Source organism: Globicephala melas, chromosome 3 (genome assembly GCF_963455315.2).
Source record: "Globicephala melas chromosome 3, mGloMel1.2, whole genome shotgun sequence".
NCBI lineage: Eukaryota > Metazoa > Chordata > Mammalia > Artiodactyla > Delphinidae > Globicephala > Globicephala melas.
Window position 1 is genome coordinate 170,518,576 of NC_083316.1, and position 23,703 is coordinate 170,542,278.

Here is a 23,703-nt window from a genome sequence, read left to right on the forward strand (position 1 = left end):
AGACCTTGCACCACACCACACAGCTGGGGAAACTGAGTCCCAGGGGAGGAGGCAGCTTAGCCAAAGCTCTCAAACCGGGCCTGTCCTCCCTACTCCAGACCGGAGCTCACACCCCGACTTTGTAAACAGGGAAACTGAGGCCCAGAGCTGGCCCTCCAGGGTGAGATGAGCGCAGGGAACCGCGCCGCTGGTTTCGGGGCCCATCTGCGGGGAGGAAAGGAGGGAGGGGGGAGCGCAGTGGGCAGGGCCTCACGGGAGGAGTGGGGCCTCGTCCTGGGTACCTGGGGGCCAAGCAGGGATTTGAGCAGGGGAAGGAGTGCGGGGTCCAGGACCTCGGCCTCTGCGGCGTTGGAGGGGGGGGAGGGGGCAGACGTGCCAGGATGCACCGTCTGTCTCAGGGGCTAGGACTTTTCCGGTGGGGGCACCCCCAGCCTCAGCCCCTGCTGCCCTTCCCCCGCCTGCCCGCCTGCCTGCGGGTCCCAGAGGCCGCAGGAGGCTTTTAAGCACTTAGAGCTGGAAACCCATGTGAGAGAAGCAGCTGGTCCTCTGGCCTATCCCAGCCCGGCCCGAGGGCCCCCAGGGATCCAGCACCACATCTCTAGCCTCTTCCTCCCCGCAGGAACCCCGCCAGGGCTGGGGCAACTCCCCTGAGGCCTGCCTCAGATTCCCGGGGAGGGATCAGTGGATGGTGCAAACAAATCCTGGAAGCCACGGAGGAGAGTGGCCCGGCGGGTGCGGGGATCCGGGTGCCATAGACAATACCCCCCACGTCCCTGCACTGGGAGGCCACGGGGGTGCCATAGACAATACCCCCCTCGCCTCCCTGCACTGGGAGGCCACACGACCTGGTGTTTCCTGGGGGAGGGGCTTGCAGGGCGGCCCCGACCCTGGCTGCTGTCGGGGGACCCAGGCCTCCCCCATCACCGGCTGCCCCCCCTTCCCCAGGGATTGCATTGTCCATTAGGGCCCATCGATCACCTCCGGGCCTCAGCCTCCATTTCCGGATCAATGGGGCAGGTGAGGGGCTGTCAGGTGGGCGGCCCCAGAGGGAGGGGGGAGGGGTCCCGCCCCGCACACCCCTGCCTCCACCCCAAGTTTCCAGGCTCCCATAAGTGAGCCGGGAAGCGTGGAGAGGATGGATACGGTGGGCTTTCTTCTCCAGCAGAGAAGGCACAGAAGGGTCAGTGGCCCCTTGGACACCTCCCTGAAGGGAAGCCGGGGTCCTCGGGCTCAGCAGTTCCCCACCCAGAGTCCTCTCCTCCTCCCTGGCCTCCAGTCCTGCCCCAAAGCCTCCCGTGGCCCCCCCTGCCCATCTCCTTTGCACCTGCCCCCCGCCCCACCCAGGCTCCATCAAGATCAGGCGAAGAAATGCCTCAATCGCCCAGCAGTCCGTCTGTGTCCTGCACCTGCCCCGTGCCCAGCATTTGAGGCCCCTCCCTGTCCCAGGTCCACACCCAGCCCCAGCCCTAATCATCCTCACAAGTATTGTTTCAGTAAGGACCACCACCAGCAGCTCCAGGGAGAGGAAACTGAAGGTGGGAGGGGCTCCTGGCTCCCCCCGCCCCCACCTGTCTCAGCCACACCAGCCACACCAGCCCAGCTGCAGCCACTTGATTTCCGACTTGTGTGTCATCGCATGTGATTTATGGCTCCTCAGGGGCTCCCGGGCTGTGAACCGGCTTTTTATTTGTCTGTCAGTGGCCGCCTGGCCACCTGCACCCTGGTCCACACTTCCCCATTACCTAGGCCTCCTCCCGTGTCCCATAAGCCCACCAAATATGGGGCCCGGGGCCCACCGGGGCTGGCCCCACTGTCCTCGCCCTGATGCCACAGGCAGAGGGAGGGCCCTGCCCTGGCTGCACACAGTAGGTGCTCACTGTTTGCTGGGGGGCACTGGCATTGACATGGGAAGTGGGGGTGGGGTGGGGCGGCAGCACCTAGACTGGGGACGTGAGCCCCAGAGCCCCCGGGATGGTGACCTTTCCTCCGAGTGACATGACCCACTGCGTGACTGTGGTCAAGGGACTTGATCGGACCCCTGAAAGCCAGGGTGGTCCCCATCAGTCCAGAGGGCAAGGCGTGAGCCCCCTCGTCACGGTCACGGTGGGGGGGTGTGGTCGGGGATCCAGGGTGTGGCCTGGGGCTTCTCCTGAGACAGCGGCATAGATTAGATAGGGACTCAGGGGCCCAGAGGGGAAGGGCTGTGGGGTGCTCTCCTGTGACTGTGGGCATTGATGCCCCCAAGCCAGGGCGGCCATGAATCTGAGGGGGCCCCGACCGGGAGGCCTGGCTCCACCCGACAGCGACCGTCAGGATGTGGGGGAAACCTCAGGACCCCCCCCTTCCCACTTCCCTGACCCCCCGCCCTTGGGGATCCTCTGGGTATGCACAGGACCCCTTTACCGATGGCTGCCCTGGGGGTACCCCACTGTGCCCAGTGCAGCCCCAGGAGTGAGGGGCCACTCTGCACCTTGGTGGTGGCCCCCGAGGCCATGGCTGGTGACCAGTGATGGACAGCATGGCCCCTGAGAGATCCAGGCCCCAAACGCAAGCATGTGTCGGTACAGGGGTGCGCACAGGTGGGCGCGGCCATGGGGTTCCTCCACACAGGTGTGTGCACGCGTGTCTGTGCAGGTGGCAGATGACAAGTCCCGAGGGAGACTCCTGATGGTGGGACTCTGGGGACTCCCAGCCGGTGGGGAAGACGGACAAGTAAAGAATCAGAGATTTGCGTTGTATGAAAGGAGAGAAGGTCAGCACTCCCCTCGACCAGGATGGAAGAGGCCCTTGGGCCTGACAACACGCATACGGTTAAGGCATTGCCACCTACTTCGTGGCATCTAACCACTGTTTTTGACGTGTACCATAATGTTCATTGCAGCACTAGTTACAATAGCCAGGACATGGAACCAACCTCAATGTCCATCGACAGATGAATGGATGAAGAAGATGTGGCACATATATACAATGGAATATTACTCAGCCATAAAAAGAAACGAAATTGAGTTATTTGTAATGAGGTGGATGGACCTAGAGTCTGTCATACAGCGTGAAGTAAGTCAGAAAGAGAAAAACAAATACCGTATGCTAACACATATATATGGAATCTAAATTTAAAAAAAAAATGGTACTGATGAACCTAGTTGCGGGGCAGGAATAAAGAGGTAGACATAGAAAATGGACTTGAGGACATGGGGTGGGAGGGGGAAGCTGGGGCGAAGTGAGAGAAGCATCGACGTATATACACTACCAAGTGTAAAATACTTGGCTGGTGGGAAGCAGCCGCACAGCACAGGGAGATCAGCTCGGTGCTTTGTGACCGCCTAGAGGGGTGGGATAGGGAGGGTGGGAGGGAGACGCAAGAGGGAGGGGATGTGGGGACATGTGTATGCACATGGCTGATTTGCTTTGTTGTACAACAGAAACTAACATAGTATCGTGAAGCAATTATACTCCAATAAAGATCTAATAAAAAAAGAAAACGTGGTAAATTAGATGTAGATAATGCCTGGTAAATAAATACACATTATTGTGAAAAAGAAAAAGAAGAATCAGAGATTTGACAGCAGGGGGATGGGGTGAGGGCCACTTGGCCAGGGAGGTCTAGAAGGGACATGTACCCCTTATGAAAGGGCTGGGGGAGAGAGTCAAGCAGTGGTCTGCAGAAAGGGCACACCAGATAGGGGGGGAACAGCATGTGCAAAGGCCCCGCGGTGGGAATAGAGCTATTTTTATACTTACCCATCCAAGGTCACCTTTTTGTGTTAAAATTTTGTCTCAAAAGTCCTCAGAATAGCTAAAAGGAAAAAACCCAAATGTCCATAAAAGAGTGAATGGGCAGAAAGTCATCCCTCCACACACGGGAACATCACTCAGCCATGAAAAGGACAGAAGCCCTGACGTTCCTACAACGTGGGCGGACCCTGAGAACACGATGCTCAGTGAGAGAAGCCAGACACAGAAGGACACGCAGTGTGTGATTCCATTGATGAGAGACGTCCAGAACAGGCTGATCCAGAGGTACAGAGAGTGGCTTCCTAGTTGTCAGGCAGTGGGGAGGGGGAGGGGGCTTCTTTTTGGGGTGATGGAATGTTCTGGAATTAGATAGTGGTGATGGTTGCACACCCTGTGAATGGATAAAAATTGTGGAATCGTACTTTAAACGGATGGATTGTGTGGTATGTGAACTATATCTCAATAACATTTTTTTAAATAACAAAATCAAAGTTAGCTGCTACGATTCTGCCCCACGACCCCTGCATTTAATCCTCGCCTTCCAGTTTCCTCTGTCCCCGTGGTCGAGTTGGGGTGTTCGAGCAAGGGGTCTCAGGGGGGTGGACATAGGGGGACCTCCTCCCTCTCTGAACCTCGGGGTCCTCTCCACAGAGTGGGGGGATCCCTCGGCTCTCCCTCCGTGGTGCTCGGCAGTGGCCACCCTCCGTCCCACTGCTGCTGGGCAGGGCAGGCGGGGCGCACACAGGAGTCTTTGTGCCGCTTCCTGGCCTCATTAAGAGGCAGCCCCCGTCGCTGGACCCAGCACGACCGAATTAATTAGCTGAGAGCCTTCCCTCTCAGCTAATTGTGACCGGGACACCGCAGTCCCTGCGGGTGGCACTGAGGCAAGGAGCAGCCCCGAGGCCCCAGTCTCTCCGCCCTGTTCTGTGCCTCTCCGGGGCCAGGCTGGGGTGAAGGCCCCTGGGAGCCCAGAAGACTCTGACACATGTCGTTTGGAAAGCCAGGAGGGAATTCGAGATGACAAACCCCCACCCTTGCCTGGAGCAGTTGGAGAAACTGAGTCACCCCTCCACAGAGCTTGGCGACCAAGATGGCACCGAACTTGGTTGGATCCTAAAAGACCTGTCATAGAACCCAAGGACCGCCCCCAAGTGAGGACAAGGGTACAGGAGGTCTTGACTGGCCCTGGGGTCCAGGGATTCCCACCTGCTCAGGTGCATCGGGTGACAGACACTTAACAAGCCCCTGCTGTGTATTCAGAAGCCAGCCCCCATCTCTTCCCTCCATCTTCCCAGCTGCCCCAGGGGAGAGGGGCTTGTTCCCCCCTCCTAGGGGTGGTATGAAGGGCACAGCACCCCATAAGATGCTCAGTTCGGGACCAGGCACCCCAACGATACACAAAACCAAAGGATCACAACCGGCCCCGGCGTCTCCAGACATTCCTTAAAGACACCCCTCCCCAGCAGATTCCAGACCCGACCTGCGGCCCCAACACAGACACGCAGCCTGGATGCTTACGCTTATTTTATTATAAAAAAATACAGAATCCAAAGTTGATTGTGATGGGGGGGCGGGGCCCGTCGCCAGCTCCAGGCGTGGCAATGCCGCACGCCCACGACCCCTACAAAAGTCCCCCACTGGCGTGCCCGAGCCATCTCCCGGCGGCCACACGCCATATATATTTATATATAATATATATAAAACACAGATCAGGAAAGGCGGGTAGAAATATGAAATCTGTATAAATGCGCTGTTTACTTCATTAGAGTGTTTTGGGGAGGGGGTATCTCTTTTTTGGTGGTGATGTTCCCCGCCCCCCCCGTTTTGTTTTGTCCTGTTTTCCCTTTTCTTACAAACATTATTAGTCATACGGTAGAGGGAAGGGGGTCTCACAGACAAAGGAGCTTATTTTGAAGTGCGGCTTCTACGCTAAAAAGTCTACCCCAACCCCCCCATCAAAATAAAAGCCCCCCCCCCATGAAGGGGTGAGAGAAAAAGAAACATTCCAGTCCATCCTCAGGAATACAGTAAAAATAAATCACAGTATATACTTGCTGGCTCTATTTACAGAAATATAATGTCTTCTCGGTCTCGGGGGCGACTGTGTGAGGCTGGGGGGACAGGTGGGGCCTACGTCATCTCTAAGACGTTGTAATGCTATGATTTTGAGGGTGCCGGGGCTCCATGGTGGCTGCTGGTGAAACCCCGTGGTTTTCTGCTCTAGGAGACAATCACCAGGAGGGAGGAGGGTAGAGCTGGCAGGACAGGGGTCTGAGGGCCCCGGACCAGAATCAGGGAGACTCACCACCCACCCCTTCTGCCTCAGGCCAGCCTGTCCCATGGCACCTGGGGTTCCATTCCATGGTTGCCTCCACCCAGGACCCAATAAATGGAGTGACCAGGCCAGGGGTGGCCCAATCCCCCTCCCCTCAAGGGGGCCAGGGACCCCTGCCCCGTCTGTCTATTCTGTTTCCTTCCCAAAGTCACAGATGACAGCAAGGAATAAATTAAATTAAAAGCTCAAGTCTTTCTGATGCAACCATGAAAAATACACTTAAAAAGCAAAAACAGAAACCAACGTCACCAAGAGATCCCAGGGTTCAGCAGGTCCCCCGGACAAGACAGCATGGCCAGCCGAGCAGACACCCGGCCCCTCTGGCACGGGGTGGGGGGACCTCGGCTGCCCTCACCCCCCTCCAGCCCTGGGGCGGGTGGACGGCCCCCTGCCCGGCGAAGCAGCACCAGTCGTGGGAGAAGCGGCGTCTCTATTTGGTCTCGGAGGCGGGCCATCAGGGCGGGGCCAACGTCCCATTGGGCACTAGGAGCCCAGGAGGGTCCACAGCACGGGGACGGTGCTGAGGAAGAGCTGGCAGCTGCGCAGGCCGCTGCATGAGTTATTGCTGGTGAAGATGGGCTCGGGGGCCTCATACAGGGTCTCATCTGGGGGGACAGGGAGACAGGGGGGTCAGTGGCAGGCCTCCCACCCCCCACCCTGCTTCCTAGACCTCACCACGACCTGACATTGTTAAACATCTCCATTACGGGACTTCCCTGGCGGTCCAGTGGTTAAGACTCCACACTCCCAATGCAGGGGGCACGGGTTCCACCCTTGGTCAGGGAGCTAAGATCCCATATGCACTGAGCAACCAAAAAAAAAAAAAAATCTCCATGTCACTGCACCTCCAAGGGCACAGAGATCTCTGTCCACCTCGGCGGAGGCTGTGCCTCCAATGCAGAGCATGGCAAACAGAAGGCTCCAGGCGAAGTGGCGAGGCTGCAGGACCCCCCTTCCCTATGTTTCAGGAGCTCAGAACACAAACCCGTTGGTCCATCTCAGAGAACTTCCGTGATACCCGCTCACTGGGTGAAGGGGGCTTCGGCCTCAGTGAAGCCCAGCCATGGACTTCAACCCTCATTCTTGAAGGTCTGAAATGGCCCCATTTGCAGATGGAAAAACAGAGGCTCAGGCAGGGCCTGTCCCAGCCATCGCTGAGGTTGTGGGACTCCCCAGGCTATGCCATGACCGCCTCCTAACTCCGCTGATGACTCACTGGTTTCTGTGAGTTAAGGACCCTACATGAACCCCCACCAAGAACTTACTGGTCGGTCGCACGTAAACTTTCAGCCGCAGGCAGGGTCGGTCCACAGCATTGGGGGGCGTGGCAGCTGGAAGAGAGGGGTTGGGGGTTAGTAGGGCAGGAGGCTCTTGGTGCCTGAGACCTCTTGGGGCTGTATGCCCTTCCCTACGCCCGTAACCCAACCCTGACCCCAGGTTGGGGAATCCACCCATAAAACTCCTCATCATACATCAAAGCCCCAGACACAATGCCCATGATTTCCCAGAAGTCCTCTTGCACTCTTCCCCTACCTCTCACTTTGCTGAATCCTAACTCCAGAGACGGGGGTCAGGTGAGGTGTCAATGTCACCCCAGGGCTCCATCTCACCCCAGGGCATCACAGGGCAAAGTTCAAAGGTGATGAATAAAAATAGGTGTGTTTCCAATCAGCAAAAAAAGGGAATTCCCTGGCGGTCCAGTGGTTAGGACTCTGAGCTTTCACTGCCAGGGGCACGGTTTCCATCCTTGGTCGGGGAACTAAGATCCCGCATGCCGTGCAGCACGGCCAAAAACAAAACAAAACAAAAATCAAACAGCCAAAAAAAAAAAATCAGTGTAACCAAATGATTGACCAGGGATCAAAGCCCTGCTCTCAGGGTGCCTGTCGGCAAGTCACCCCCTATGTGGACCTCATCTGGCCCATGGAAGTTGCTTTGGAAATCATTCTTTCCATCTGGGTGACGCCGGAAACCCAGTTACCCCTGGGAAGGAGGCAGCTTCCGGCCTCACCTGGAGAGCGACCCACACCGCCGAGTCATGTGCAGGCCGAAGTGCATTGGGTCCTCACACCTAAAATTCCACCATAGGGCTCCCAGCTTCTTGGCCCACTTGGCGGGCGGGGGAGGTACCAGAGCATCAGCCATGAGTCAGGAGGGAGGAGCTCAGGGACCAGGACAGGGGCAGGGAGGGAGGCCTGAGGCCCTGCGGATGGCGGGGCTCACGCACGTGAACAGGCACGGGCACCCACACGGCTGCGGCTGGGCCTGCCCCCGCCTGTGCTCTCGGCCGGTCCTCTCTGCGGCCATCACCTCTGCCCGCCCCCCAGAAGCCCCTCGTGCTGGGAGATGAAGATAAAAAGCACGTAATAAAAGTAACATTCATCACAGAGATAGGACGAATAATTACAATAATTATCTTTATGAAACTCCCGTCTCGGAAAGAAAAATGTAATTTTTCTTATATTACGGAGACTTAATTTAAGCACCTTCTTCCCCTCCCCCACCCCCTTCTTCCCTGAATTAAAAAGAAAAAATCCAAATAGAGCAGAGAAAGGAGGAAATGGGAGCCTTGTAGAGTTTAATTTGACTCAGCAGGAACCGGGGTGGTGAGGCGCTGGGTTCCTCTCCAAAGCCCCGGGGGCAGACCCCCCTTCCCACCTGCTCCCCATCAGCCCCCAGGACGCTGAGAAATGGGACCCCACAATCCGTTGAAGTCTCACTGCCTCGGGAGAGGCATGAGTCCGATGCCAAGGTGGGCTCCCTGATACCCCCTCTCGGCAGGGGCGATGCCTGGACCCCAGTGTTCCTGGTTTAGGTTCTCAGACTACAGTCTGCCAAGGCCCCACTGAACGGGAACTTGAACCCAGCCCCGACTCTGCCGCCTCCCCAGACCCTGCCCTTGGCACTTGATGGGAAGGAAAAAGGGGCCCCTTGGGAACCCCTGATGCCCAGGAGAGGTGGGGGCAGCCTAGCCGGCCCCCCCCGCAAGGCTCACAGCGGGGCACGCATGCGCAGTGTCCCAAGGCCGCCACCAGCCGACAGTGAAAAGCTCCTCGGGGAATCTGGGCGCGGGTGGGCCGCTGGGAGATGGGGGGGTGGGCCCGGGAGACCCCTGCCATGTCCAGGGTTGGTCGCCCTCACCCCCTCCCTCAAGATTCCACAGGCCTCAGTTTCCCACCTCCTGCAATGGGGGGATGGCACCCCTGGTCTCAGGGTGGGACAGGCTGACCACATGGTCCCAGTCCAGAGGCCCAGAGGCTTATCCAGAGGCCGAGGTCACAGGGGGGCTTGCGGGGAGGAGGGCGAGACCACCGGAGCGTCCGCCCGGAGACAGAGGCCAGCGCGGAGGACGGCCCCCCACCCCCCGCGCCCCTGCCCCGCCCCCACTCACAGATGTAGTAGTACTCATGGCCCGGGCGGAACTCGAAGCCCAGCGAGAAGGGCGTGAAGAGCTGGAACTTCTCCGAGAACTTGAGCGGCCCCCCGGGCGCCGCGGGCCGGTTACACTCCCAGCGCTTGAAGCCGCGCTGCCGGTGGTCGCAGGAGGCGTGGCCCTCGCCGTTGACCATGTACAGCACGTAGTGCTCCATGCGCTCGGCCGGCGGCAGTGGCGCCCCGTAGTGCGGGCAGTAGATGTCCAGGTAGTCGTTGATGCTCACCTCCACCGTGTAGCCGCCGCCGTCGTCCGCGGCGCCCGCGTGGAACCTGGGGGCGGGGCCGGCGGTCAGCGCGGGGGTAGGGGCGGGGCCCGAGATGCGGATGATGGATCAGTGCAAGGGAGAAGGGGAGGGTCAGGGATGGGGTAAATGGAGAGGGGTCAGCGGTCAGCGCGTGGGAGGAGACGGGGTAGGGGACAGGAAGCACGAAGGCGGGTGGGGACGGGTCAGTGCAGGTAGAAAGGGGTAGGTCAGAGATGGGGAAGGGGGAGGGGTTCGGGGACCGATGGGCGGGCACCCTACCCACAGACAGGTGCCAGGGTCCGAGCCCACGGCCCCCTGCCTGGCACAACCCTGCCCCACCAAGGCCACAGCAGGCTCCTTGAGACTGGGACTAGCGCTGAGCCCACGAGGTGGGTGCTGGGGAAGAGGGGCTGCCGCCAGGCATTCTGGGTAACCACATGCAAACGAGCAGGCGCCACGTGACTCGGAGCCCCCCCAGTCTCTCCACCCGCTGCAGAATCCACATCTGGGCCCCTCAGCCGCAACAGGCCTGGCACAAGATGTCCGCCCCCCCACCAGGAAGCCCCTCTCCAAAAACCTTACTACTTGACTTCGATGCCCCCTCCTCCAGGCAGCCCCCCACGCCATCCCCAGATGCAGCCTCCTCAGCTTTCCTTTGCAGATTTGCCTGCCAAGAAGGCCGAGGGCAAGACTATACTTTCAGGAATCATTTCTATAGTTCGTTACTAGAAAGGTTTCAATATTACTCAGCCATAAAAAACAATGAAATTGAGTTATTTGTAGTGAGGTGGATGGACCGGGAGTCTGTCATACAGAGTGAAATAAGTCAGAAAGAGAAAAATAAATACCGTATGCTAACACATATATATGGAATCTAAAAAAAAAAAAAAAATGGTTCTGAATAACCTAGGGCCAGGACAGGAATAAAAACGCAGACATAGAGAATGGACTTGAGGACACAGGGAGGGGGAAGGGTAACCTGGGACGAAGTGAGAGAGTGGCATGGACTTACATACACTACCAAATGTAAAACAGATAGCTAGTGGGAAGCGGCTGCATAGCACAGGGAGATCAGCTCGGTGCTTTGTGACCACCTAGAGGGGTGGGATAGGGAAGGTAGGAGGGAGACGCAAGAGGGAGGGGATGTGGGGATATATGTATATGTATAGCTGATTCACTTTGTTATAAAGCAGAAACTAACATGCCATTGTAAAGCAATTATACTCCAATAAAGATGTTTAAAAAAAAAAAAAGGGGGCTTCCCTGGTGGCGCAGTGGTTGAGAGTCCGCCTGACGATGCAGGAGACACAGGTACGTGCCCCGGTCCAGGAAGATCCCACATGCTGCAGAGCGCCTGGGCCCGTGAGAGCCTGCGCGTCCGGAGCCTGTGCCCCGCAACAGGAGAGGCCACAACAGTGAGAGTCCCGCGTACCGAAAAAAAAAGAAGGCCGAGGGCAGTGTGGGACATAGGCCAAGTGTTCCCAGCCTCTCTGGGGCAAGCTCTGACCCTCCTCTAGCCTCAGTTTCCCCAGAGGGGGCAGGGTTTGGCATAAAGGATGCTCAGGCCCTCCCTCGCTCAGTCCAACTCAGGGGTGCCCTGGGTTCAAGACCCCCAGTTCCACCCCTTCCATCCTGTGTGACATCCTTCCTTCTTCCTCCAGAGCCTCCAACTTCCTGGTCACCCCACCAGCTTCCCCACCCCTGACACCTCCACCCCCAAGCCCTGCCTCCCAGGCTTTGCTCTGGAGGTCTCCCCACACTATCATGCAACCTGCACCCCTTTCTCTGGGGGGAGGCCCCTGACCCAGGCTCATCTGTCAAGGATAGAGGTCAGCTGAGCGAGGGACCAGCAGCTCCCCTTCCATCACTGCCTCGGGCTACAGCGCCAGGAGCCCCTAGACCTCCTGGACGTGGTGCCCCAGGCCCCTGTCATGTAAACGTGGCCTGGATCGAGGGGGGACAAGGGGGCCTCCCGAGAGGGGCTTATTAGCACATAAAAGGCCTGAGCATCAGAGGGTTGGGGGGCGGGCTCCCCCAGTCTCCTCTACTCCCTGTATCGGCCAGTAAACTGAGGCCCAGTGTGGGTCGGAGGCAGGGAGGGCTGCTAGGATCCCAGCCACGCCGCTGCCTCCGTGCCCGCCGTGCCAGCCGCCCCGGCCCATGGGAGGGAGCCAGGCAGCCTCCATGCCGGGTGCTGGCACCTGAGGGGGGCTGGATTATCAGATGGCATCGGCTGGCCCCCCGCCACCCGTGAGACTGTGCCAGGTGGGGGCGAGGGGTCCTGGGAACTCAGAACTGGAATGACGGAGACAGGGGACCAGCTCACGGTGCCTGAGTCTCCCCCGCCGTCAGCAGGGACCCAGCATGATGATTCACGTCTGTGGCTGAGGTCAAGGGCCGCAGAATTTCAGCATGGGGAGCAGGGGCAGTGGATTCACCTCCAGCCCCTTCCCTGCTCCACTGGGTTCGTCCAGGGACGGGGAGGCCACCCCCTCTCGCAGACGTGAGAAGGCGTTTGCAGAATAAATGTGTCTGGTCTCGGGGGTCAGTTGGGAGCCGAGGAACCTCAAATGTGGTTCAGTCACAGGTTGGAACCCAGCTGGGTTCTCAGCTCCTCTTCTCAAAGCCTCAGATTCCAACTCTGTGCCGTGGGGATGGTCCTCGAGGCTGATGGGAGAACTCCAGCTCTGTACACAGCAGGCACTACATAGATGCATGCGGGGCGGCCCTGGGTCGGGCTGGGACCCTGCCCGTCCCTCAGGCAGCTCCACGGTTGGCCAGGCACGGGCGTCTCATTGACCGGCCCGTCCTCCGGCCCCTTGGGCACAATCGATGCAGAAGCTGCTCCAGGCTTTTTGAAAAGTCATTTTCGCCCCTTGCCGGGCCCACTGAAAGCCCCATTGATCAGCCGATCGATGGCAGCTGTGGCCCGGCAGCCGCCCAGGGACCCAGCCTCACCCAGGTGGGCCCCGCAGGGGAGGCTGTGACGCGGAACCACGGGCCGTGGGGGGAGTCCTGGTCCTGCCCTCCAGCCCTCAGCGTTCCCTCTTGTCCCTGGCATGATGCCGAGGGGTGTATACTCAACCTGAAAGGGAACGTGACTCCACGCATGGTCTTTCTGGAGAGAACGGACTCCAGAAGGTGGGCTCCCCTTTCCTCCTTCCTGTCCCATCAGGCTTGCCTCCCTCCCCCCGTGACACCTGCACCATCAGGTCCCCCCAGCTCACTTTCTGAAGAACATCAGAGACTGAAGCTGCTTTGCTGCCTCAGAGGCTGGACGCCTGGGCCCCACTAGGGCGGCCAGACTCCTGGCCTCCCAAAATCCAGGGCTCACTTTTCTGAGTGTACATCAGACCCCGTGACCCACTGTCTCAAAGCCCTCCATTGGCTCCCCACACACACAACAAAATCCATAGTTCTCCCAGGCCCACGAGGCCCCGTGTGGTCCCCATCCATCCCCAACCTCATCGCCCTCTGGCTCCCCCAGCTCACTCCCTTCCAGGCACACCAGCCTCCGGGCTGCCCCTGGTCCCACCCCAGGGCCTTTTCTTTCCGGCTGCGTTGGGTCTTCGTTGCTGTGCACGGGCTTTCTCTAGTTGTGGCGGGCGGGGGCTACTCTTTGTTGCCATGCGTGGGCTTCTCTTGTTGCAGTCGCAGAGCACGGGCTCTAGGCGCGCGGGCTTCAGTAGTTGTGGTGCCTGGGCTCAGTAGTTATGGCTCGCAGGCTCTAGAGTGCAGGCTCAGTAGTTGCGGAGCATGGGCTTAGCTGCTCCACAGCATGTGGGATCTTCCCGGACCAGGGCTCGAACCCGGGTCCCCTGCATTGGCAGGCGGACTCCTAACCACTGCGCCACCAGGGAAGCCCCCACCCCAGGGCCTTTGCACATGCTGTTCCCTCTGCCTGGCACATTTTTCCCTACTTTTCCCAACTCATCTCGTTTGGACATCATCATATTTATACCTTTAAGCAGCCCATTGTCTGCCTTCCTTGGATCCTGGGGGTTGGCCTCCTTCTCCGCCCTTTTCCCTGTAGCCCGCACAGGCCCTGTATACCGTGGTGCTCGATATATGTTTGCTAATCAAACAAAGGCCAAAGACTCGAGGTCTTTGAGGTGCTAGAGTCATGGGGAGCAGAAAGCTGCCCCCAGGTGGGGGCGTGAGGACCCCAGACAGGCGGGTCCCCAGGAGACGCCTACAGCCACACACACCTGAGCTCTGGCCGCCTAAATGGACCATTCTTCTCCCTTTCCTGCTCTAAAATAGTGGCGGCCTTGCTGCGTTGGCATTCCCGTTCCAAACTGGCGCCTCGCCCCTGCTCAGGGTGACGCTTATGCAGGGGAGTGGGCCCCCACCCCAGACGGAGCCTGGTGAGAGCAAGACAAAGCCTTCATTTCCTCCCTTAGCACCGAAGCCTGATATGCAAATGCTCCACTCCAGCGAGAGCGAGCGGCAGATAGAGATAGAAATTCTCACTAAGGGGTTAATGACTGACTTGGGATGGTTCCCAGACAGAGGGCTCCCCGCCCCCGCCCCGCCACACCTTCACCCCCAGCTGCTCACCCTGCTGGCCCCCTGCCAACGTCCACCCTGCAGGCAGCCCCCCCCAAAGCCCAGATGACCCTTACCCGCCACCGACCCACCCACCACCCCTTCCCCAGCAACACCCAGCCCGCAGCTAATCAGCTCCAGTCGGGCGACTGTCAAGTCATTAGATGCTAATAGCAAAAGCCACTAATTAGGGGTCTCACCCAAAATGGGGGTGGGGTGCTGTGCCACCTTCCCAGACTGGAAACTGAGGCACAGGCAAGGCGGGCAGGGGAGTCTGTGTCCCCCTCACTCCCTGTGGCTCTGCCTCTATCTCCCTGGTCTGAGTCCATGCACAGCTCCTACTAAAGGCGCTCAGACCTGCCAACAAAGATCCCAGCAAACAGCCCCAAGGCCCAGCGTGGGCCGAGCTCGCCCATCCCCGCCTGCCACCCCCAGCAAGACCCCTGCGGCCTCAGTGTCCTCCCCCAGCTTTTCTAGGGGCCAAAAGACATGTCCCCCATCCAAGGCCTGGCCTCCTTCCTCCTGCTGGCGGGACGTGGGGAGGACCTCCCAGAAAATTAGGGCCCCAAGGTGGTGCAGGATCAGCTGAGAAAGGACGATTATGGCCTTGTGTGTGGATGGGTAAACTGAGGCACGGGCCCCAGAGCTGAAGCAAGAGGTAAACAAATGGGGCTGGGTGGGCGGGAAAAGTAGGGTGAGGGCCTCAGGGCCACCCCACCCCTCAGGCCTTGGTCTGAGGCAGGAGGAGGCCCAGGTGCACGGTCCACGGGGCACACCTGCCTCGGTCACCCCACCCTCCTCTGCCCCCCGGTGTGCACGGTGTCCCTGATGCCCCTCGGCCAGCCCCAGACGTGGCTGCCTCTTGGAGGGGGTCACCCCACTGGACCCGGCTTCCTCATGACCACAGATGAGTCACTTTCTCTGGGTCCATGAAACGGAGGCCTAAGGGGGAGCCCGACCCACAGGGTGGGCAGATTAGGGGGTGCATGGCTGGGTTGGGGCGGGCGAGGGGCAACGTGGCCCAGGCGGTGGAACGAGCCCCTCGAAGCCAGGGTCCCTGCGTGGGAGGGGGTGTGGGGACAGGCACCCACCCCCAGGGCCGGCCGGAGCAGAGCTCGGACTCTGGCTTCTGTGCTCCCAGCCTTCAGCTGCGCGTCTGCCACGGGGCAGCCACAAAGGCGGCTCTGCCCCTTCCCCGCATGGCCCACTAGGTGGGGGACGCAGCCAAGCCCCCTCTGGACCCATCTTCCAAAGAGACAATTTCCCCAAAGCAGCACCTTGGGGGGGCAAGGCTGGCTGAGTGCCAGGTCCTGAGGAGGAAGAAAGGGGAAGGGGGGTGTCCCGGAGTAAAGCTGCTGAGAGGCGGGACCCCCCAGCAGGCCCAGCTCGGGAGCGGCAGAACCAGCCGGCGGCCCTGCAAGAGGCCTGTCTTCCAGAGCCCCGTTCACGCACCTGCCATCCCGAGGAAAACCACCTTTGAACCCATGACCTCGAGGGACCCGTGAACTTCACGGGACGTCTGCTGGAGGGTCCCGAGGTCAGAGACGGCCGCCCCTTCCCCGGCCCAGCTCCCAGGCAGGCTGGAGGGCCCCCCCGCACCGCCCTGCGTCCTGAGCTGGTCCCCAGCCTCGGGTCCTTCCTCTGCAAACTGAGCAGCCTGGGGAGGGGAGAGGCCCACTGCAGGGAGGGACCAGGGCTGGGGACAGGGAGCCTGTGGACCCCAGCTTCAGCGCCCAGGCCCCCCACAGGGTGGGGGCATCTCAGAACCAACCCCCAGCCCCGCACTGCGGTTCCCCCCTAACATCGCGACTGCTGCAGATGTGAGGGCCTGGTCCCCCAGGCTCCCCCACTTGCCCACAGGGGCTGCGTCGGTTTCCTCTCCCCCTCAGGGGCCTCTGATTCCCTGGGGTCACGCCCATGCCTCGCCCGTCCACACCGCGCCCTGCTGCCATCCGCAGAGCTGCCATCCACAACCCACCGGCCCACTTCCTGGAGGAGGCGCGGGGGCTCCGAGCAGCCAAGCTGCCCACCCGAGGGCACAGCCGGGCTTCCCGGATCCCCGAGTCCGAGCCCCGCCCCCCACGGCCCCCCAGACCCATGGATTCTCAGTCTCCAAGCCACCCCCCACCCCACCCCACAAGCCGGCTGGTCGAGCCTCTTCCAAAGGAAACAAAAAAGCCTCATGCGGCAAAATATGGCATCTCCCTCTTCAAAGCCGGTTCCCCGGAGGCCTGGGCGAGGCTGGCAAGGACAGGGTGCCTGACATTCCCCGCCATGGGGAAGATGCTGCCCCAGTCGCCATCTTCCCACCCGGTCGTTTGAGAGGGGAATGTGGCTGCTGTCCACACCCGAGGGCAATCAGAGCCTCCACCCGGGTCCGCACCGCTGGGTCCACCCGGGCTACAGGCCCCCAACCAGGTGGGGGCCCCGGGGACGGCGGGTGTCCTGCCGGTGCCAGCTCTGAACTTCGATGGCCCCTCTGCACCGAGGACGGCACAGTGCCCATGGGACCTGGCCGCGTCCCCCCAGCAGGAACCCACCGGGCTGGAGGAGGGGGCGGGGGAGGAGTGGCCGGGTGGGCAGGGAGGGCAAGCTGTGTCCCCACTGGTGTGGAGTGTCTGCCCCCTCACCGGAGCCCCCGGGACAGCCAGAGCCGGGCCGCACACGCAGACACTCTAAAGACATGCATGCATCCCACATACAGATGCACCTGCTCCCCAGGTGCCAATCTGCACACACGGATATACACACGCACCTCAGACACCACGTACATTCCACACCCAGACACACTGCTGCAAACATGCATGCACCCCGCACACGTGTGTACTCCAGGCACACTCACGTGGGCGCGTGCAAACGTCCAGGGCCAGGGTCGCTGTGCACACGTAGGCACACGAGCGTCTGTGTGGCAGGGTGACGCATGTCCTCCACACACACAGTTCTGCACCTCCCAGGGCCCCAGGACCCCCGAAAATCATGGGCAAGAACACGCAGCTACACGCAGTGACACATGCAGACACACCCTGCAGCCCAAAGAGACTCCTGGGTGCCCCCGGGTCCCCCACGTACACAGATGCACCCGTAGCCCCACGCTCGGCCCGTGAGCAGCCAGCCAGGACCCCCGGCCCAGTCCCACCCGGGCCGCAGACAGGTCCAGAGACACCCGGCAGCCAGCCCGGGAGTGCCCGGCCCAGGCAGGGGCCGGCCGGAGAGACGGCTGGCCAGCGGCTGGTCGGGGTGCCGGGGCCAGGTGGCTGGACTGGGCTCCACCCTTTGGCTGCGGCGGAGGTGGGCGCAGGGCCCCCTGGCAACGCCCGCCAGCCTCACGCGTGCCGGAAATACACGGCACAGCAGGAGAACGCAACTGGGGAGACATAGCCGCATGCGCATTACCTCGGCGCGGGCACCAGGCCCGGCCGGGCGAGGGTGGCCGGCCTCACTGCGGCGCCGCCTGGGCCTGGCGGCCCCCACCTGAGCGCACTCATCCCCTCCCACCCCCACTCCTCTGCTGGCTGCCTGATCGCCCCCCACCCGAGCCCGCCCAGCCCTGGCTCCGTCCCCGTCCCCACGGTGCCTTTTGTGCGCACCCCTGTCTCCGGCACGGCCCCTGTCCCTGCGTTCCCCGTCACCTCCGCCTGCCGCCACCACCAGTCTCTCTGTTTCGACCCTATCCTTGTCTCTCCCCGCACAGGCCCGTCTCTGCCCGCGGGACTGCCTCCTGCGTGGGGCCCGCTCAGTGACTCCACACCTCTCCCCGCACCCCCCGACCCTGGCAGCTGCCCCCGGGACTGGGCGCCCTCAGGAAATCTCCATTCCGGGTGCCCTCAGACCCCAAGGCCGGACAGCACCCCTCCTCCTGTGACTGACACATACCCTGTCACTGGACGCAGATTCCAGTCCAGACACCCCTGGACACGAAACCTCCTGAGGGGCCCCCGGGCCTCCAAGGCCCCCTTTGGAAGAGCCCCTGAACCTCAGCGATGGATGGAGCCCCAATTCTGGACCCAACCGGGCTTCTTGGTCAAGTGGCTCCCCAGGGCCCCAGACCCCATCGCAAGAGGTCGGGGAGGTCATCTCCCACCAAGGATGCCCCAGGCAGAGAAGGGGGAGGAGAGGTAGGAGAGGAAGGCCCTGACAGCCAGGGTCTGCTCTGGACAGCAAGGCCGTCCCCTCGGACGGCTGCTCGGAGCGGGGCTATCAGGTCAGCAACAGGAGGCGGCCGAGTGGCCGGCCGGAGCCCGGCCCCAGGGGCTACCTCCTTCCCGGCCGAGATCCTGCCTGCGGCCCAGTGGCAGGTGGGGCAGCAGGCAGCCCCAACGACCCCTCTCTGTCCCCGTTCGAGGCTCCTCGCGTGTCTGGCGTTTGCTAGAACAAAGGACAGGCCATGCCGGGACGGAGATTCCGGAGCTGAAACCAAAAACTTGGGCCGGGGAAGTGCTGCCCGCTGGGCTCCCTGCTCGGCCGCAAGGAAGAGCCTTAATCAAACCCACATGTGACCAGTGGGGCGGGCCGCATGGGGGACCAGCTCCATGATGGCCCGGCCAACCCTCCTAGGCCCGGGGTCTCTGCCCTCGGCCCCGGGGCCCAACCCCACAGCCAGGCAACGGACGGGGGTGTCTGGGCGCGCTCCCTGCCCCCACCCAGGACGCTGACTGCCCTGGTCCCAGGCCTGCCTCAAATATGGCCCTTTATGCAACTTTCCAGCGGAGGATGGAGAACGGTGGGGGACACTGAGGGGACGGTGGGCTGTGGAAGGCGGTGCGGCTGGCGCTTGAAAACCAAGAGAAGGTGACTGGTAGCAGAGGGTCATGGGGCCGGGAGGCCAGCGGCTCTGCCCCCAAGTGCAGCCCGGCTGGCCTCGATGTGACCGTGACCCCGACCGTGGGGCTGACCGGGAGCAGCAGGACCCCGAAGCCCCATCTCCCACGGATCCCCGGCCCGCTCCAGCCTCCCAGACCCTGGGTGGCCCGAGGCGTCTGCAGCTGTCCAGGATGTGGTCAGTCACCAGCAAACTTTTCTCACTCGACAAACAAGGGCTTCTGCTGCCCCCCAGATGGCACTCAGTGCCTGACACCGAGGAGGACTGCAGGCAGGCGGGCGTGGCAGGCTGGGCACAAGGCCACCTGGGTCCCTGCCCCAGCTCTGCTCCCCTGGCCGTGACCTTGAGCCAGCCGCTCGGCCCCTCTGTGCCTCAGTTTCCCCACCAGCGCCAGGACAGGAGAGGACGCCACCTGGTCAGGACTCCTGGGACAGACCCCCAACCCCCTTGGTGCCTCAGTCTCTCTGTCCCTGCAAAGCAGGAGTCAGGGACCCCCTGCAGCGAATGTGGACGCCGGGCCGTAGGGAGGGACATTCTAACTTCCCCAAGTTCATCTGGGGACCCGCCGGCAGAACGCACTCCTGGACCTCTCCCCCGAGGGGCCACGGTCCCCCATCTCCGGGCGCGGCTCAGTGACAAGGTTCCCGGGAATCCCCACCAACTCTAAAGCCAGCGGGGGTCCCTGGAGAGGCAGAAGATGCGGTGCCCCAAGTCCGGGGAGGGAACTCAGGGCCGCACTGCATCTGAGGGTGCCAGAGGGGATCCCCAAACTCCAGGGCCGGCGGCGCGCCGGGGCACGCAGGGCGCCCAAATCTGCAGGCGGCGGGGCGCCCTGGGGGTAGATGTACACGGAGCGCGAGTCCCCCAAACTCTGGGGGCCGGAACTCCCTGGGGGCGCCCGTGGGAAGCGGGCGCCCCCACTCCGGGGGCAGCGCGCAGGGTCGCCCCGAGCCCGGGGCGGGAGACCAGGCTGGGATGGGGGCGTCCGGAGTCTCCCGGCGCCCGAGATCCCCGCCCGCGGCCACGCTCACCTGGGGTTGCTGCGGTTCCAGTAGACGGCGTAGCGGTCCGAGTTGGCGCGGGCGGCGTCCTCGGCGCGCGCGAAGGGCGGCGGCGGCGGCAGCGGCAGCAGCAGCAGCAGCAGCGGCAGCAGCGGGCGCTGCGCGGGCGCCATGGCCCCGGTCCGGCCGCCGCGCTCGCCTGGCCGCCGCCTGCCAGCCGTCTCCGCCTCCTCCGCCGCCGCCGAGCGGGCGGGCGCGGGGCGGGCGGGAGGAGGGAGCGCCGGCGCTTGGAGATCCCCAGCCGCCCCCGCCTGAGCGCGCGCGACCTCGGGCGCCGGAGAAGTCAGGCGGCGGCGGGCGGGGCGCCGGGGTCGCCCCGGGCGCCGGCCCGGCCGCTCGGACTCTGAGAGCGCGGGCCGTCGCCGCCGCACCGCCGGGGAGGGGCCGGGACTCCGGCCTTTGTCCCGCCCGAGCGCCGGGAGGGCCGCGGGCGCCCCCTCCTGCCGTGCCCCAGCCGCGCGGGGGCTGGGAGGGGGGCTCCAGCCCCCGCCGCGCCCCTACCTCTCCACCCCCCGCCCCGCCCCGACTTTCCGGGACGCGTCCCCCGCCGCCGTCGGGCTGCCTGCACCCCCGGGGTCCTGCCCCCTCCAGCCCCCCGGCCACCCCAACTCTGCGGGGCCCTGCATCTGCCCCTGTCATCACGAGACCAGGCCGGGGTCGCTGAGTTGCTCTCGATCACCTCCATTCAAGCCACCAAGCGGGTCTCCAGAGCCTGGCCTGGAGCCAGAAGCAGAAGACACAGAGATTGCTCACCCCCATCTCCCCTCCCTCATTCAAACCCAGACCCCAAAATCCTAAACCAGGCCCAGCCAATGCCGTACCACCCCGCCCAGCCTGGCGAAGAGTTTTACAGTCAGGCTGACCAAAGTCCAAAGCCAGTGTCCACTGCTGCCACCCAGGGGGACCGCAGGGCAGTCACTTCTCCTCCTTGAGTCTCTGTTTGTTCATCTAGGAAACAAAATAGGAATCCTGACCTCAGCCCCTAAGGGTGCCAGGCATAGTAGGTGCCCAATACTCCCCGCAGCCCAGAGTTGGGTCCAGGCCAACAGCAGGTGGGAGCACGGGTGTCTGACCAGGGTGGAAGATAGGAAAGGCGTCAGGCGGAGGGTGCAGCTTCAGCAAAGGGCTAGAGTGCCTGATGGGTTCGGGGCACTCAGTGACCACTCCCGGAGGAAAGGGGCAAATTGCTGACTGTGGAACTGGGAGACTGTCCTTCAATTCTGTCCTCATTCATGCCATAGTCTCCCTCACCAGACTCTGAGTTTGTGGAGGTGTGCTGTCACCAAGTGCTGGCAGGAAAGTGCCAGAGGTGCCCAGCCAGATTCCACTTCTCTGGCTTTGTTTCACTCTCCCAGGCCTGGCGCAGGGTCTGGGAGCCAAGAGCTGGAAGGTCCCCATGTGAGGGATTATCCAAACTCCTCGCAAGAACCTTGAGAGGCCAGAGACCGGCAAACTAAGTTTTGCCCCAGCCAGGCGGGGATGGCAAATGCACCCGCCCCAGCTACAGATTTTCCATATGCTGTGGCCACGTTCCACACGTGCCCTGAGCTTCCCGCTCTCCTACCGGCACTCACCCCTCTTTGCTTGGGCTGCACCGTGCCTGGGAGGCCTTCCCTGCTCTTCCTGTAAAATTCTGGTTCCTCCTTCAAGGCCCATCGTCCTCCCTGTATTTCAGTCACCCCCCCCCAACCCCCACCCCCAAGGTTCTCTGTTCTCTGCCCTCCAGAGAGCTCTGCCCATCTGTTTGGGGTGTTCTGGCTTCTGGGTCTTGTGCATTGACTGCACGTGCCCAAGTCTGAAGTCCCAGGGCTGGCTGAGGTGGCTCTACAGAGGAGGGTGGGAACCTGCCCCCAGGTGGTGGGTGGGGCAGGCCCGGGAGGCCGAGGGAGGACCAGAACTGGCCCAGGGTCACGTGGCAAGGCCCCAAACAGACCATGTGGACACCGCTGGAGTGAGGGCCTGGGGCTCCAGCCACACAGGCCAGGCTCGGCCCGGGATGGCTGGTCTGGCTCTTTGGGAAGTGATGGGACCACTCTGGAAGGCATGGGGCCTGAGCCCAGGAAGAGGGGCTGCGAGCCCAGGGGTGCCAGGCCTGGCCGGCAAAGGGGTCCACCCAGAAGCTCTCTCTGCCCTGGGACGAGAGCACCCTCCATGGCATGGGACCTCATGGATGGGTGAGGGTCTCTCCTGTCACACCCAGCAGGACTTGGACCCGCAGGGTTGCAGGGGTGTGGGAGACAGAAGGGCACAGCAGGTGAGGGGACATCCAGCAAAGGCCCGGATGGGTCGGCTCATTTGCATGCAGGGGCCACCGAGGCGAGAGCCGCTGCCACCGCCGAGCGGATTTGAGCAGAAGCTCCGTTTTCCTTCTGTTCTTGTCTCTCTCTCAAGGTCAGAGCCCGAGCAGGGACAGGAACAAAGGCGCACGTCCCCCATTCAACCTCCCTGCGCCCGCCCTGCTCCCGGAGGAGGGGCCCTCGAGGAGGGGAGGGGAGGGCAGAGCTGCTCCACGGTCCGGCCCCGGGCAAGGCGGGGACGGGGGCGCGGGAACAGCTGCCCAGCTGCCCTCGCGGACTCCTGCCCGATGGGTCCCGCTGTGGGCCCCCAAGAGGCTCTGTCGCCTCCCAGAGTGGGTGGCCATCCCAGCCTCTAGGCTCTGCCGGCAGGGGGCGTCAGCTAAGGTCAGGGGTCATTCTGGAGTGAGCTTCTGCTGGAATCAAGGGTCAGTGGTCAGGCTCACTTTGGGGACCGGGGTCAGTCTTAGGTTCAAGGCCCAATCAGGGTCAGGGGTCACTCAGAGTCGACTGTCAGCCCCAGGCCCAGACCCAGGGCAGGGTTTTTGATGGGGTCTGTCCCCGTCCACTGCAGTCTGCACTCCTGGGCTCAAAGGTCCACCTCAGACTCAGGGAGGGTTTTGTCCGAGCCAGGCCCAGACCTGCCCCTAGTCTGTGCCCAGCACCCCTGCTCCAGCACCCACTGCCCACCGCCCACCAACCCTGACTGATCACCCCTACCCACTGTCCCCTGCCCACCCCCACTGGCTCCTGACCCACCACTGGTCACCCACCGCCCACAAGCTCCAACACATCACACAATACCCATCACCCTCTGCCCACTGACCCCTGGTCCAGTGCCCACCACCCATTACCTGTCGTCCCAGCCCATAGGGTGAATTCCCAGGGCTTGGCATCAGCGACCACTGCCCCCTCAACCTTCAAAGGCCACAGCGCTTTGGAGAAAGCTAAAAATATGCGGGCAAAAATTTCTCATTACAGAAAATATTGGACCCAGTCCTCCGCCCACTCCGGCTCGAGCGCTTTCCAAGAGGCGGGATGGGGTCGCAGGGGAGGGCGGGGGGCCTTGGCGGGTCTGGGGCTTCACTGAACCAGTTCAGAGCGGGTCTCAAGGAGAGTTCTCCAGGCTGTGACTGAGCATAAACAAACTAACCTGTCCCTTTCTCTTGCTGGTAAATTAAAATTCCCACCCTCGTGTCCAGTGTCCAGTCAGGCCCTTGAAACCTCAGCC

At 62.1% G+C, this 23,703-nt stretch overlaps 1 protein-coding gene, 1 non-coding gene and 1 pseudogene across 2 annotated transcripts; 2 read left to right on the forward strand and 1 right to left on the reverse strand.

The window, feature by feature from the left end:
- The first annotated feature begins 2,730 nt into the window (after positions 1-2,730).
- Positions 2,731-2,856, forward strand: LOC115846736 (U6atac minor spliceosomal RNA). Its single transcript, XR_004037047.1, has one exon. It is a non-coding gene; the product is annotated as a U6atac minor spliceosomal RNA (small nuclear RNA).
- A 2,437-nt stretch (positions 2,857-5,293) lies between these two features.
- Positions 5,294-20,291, reverse strand: EFNA2 (ephrin A2). The gene is made up of 4 exons (XM_030845630.2): positions 20,149-20,291; positions 9,462-9,775; positions 7,336-7,401; positions 5,294-6,675 (listed from the first exon to the last, which is right to left on the reverse strand). Exons 1-4 carry the CDS (start codon positions 20,289-20,291, stop codon positions 6,554-6,556), a joined length of 645 nt encoding a protein of 214 aa, XP_030701490.1. The 3' UTR covers positions 5,294-6,553.
- On the forward strand, positions 10,438-10,531 carry LOC115846733 (small nucleolar RNA U3; annotated as a pseudogene).
- Positions 20,292-23,703: the final 3,412 nt, after the last annotated feature.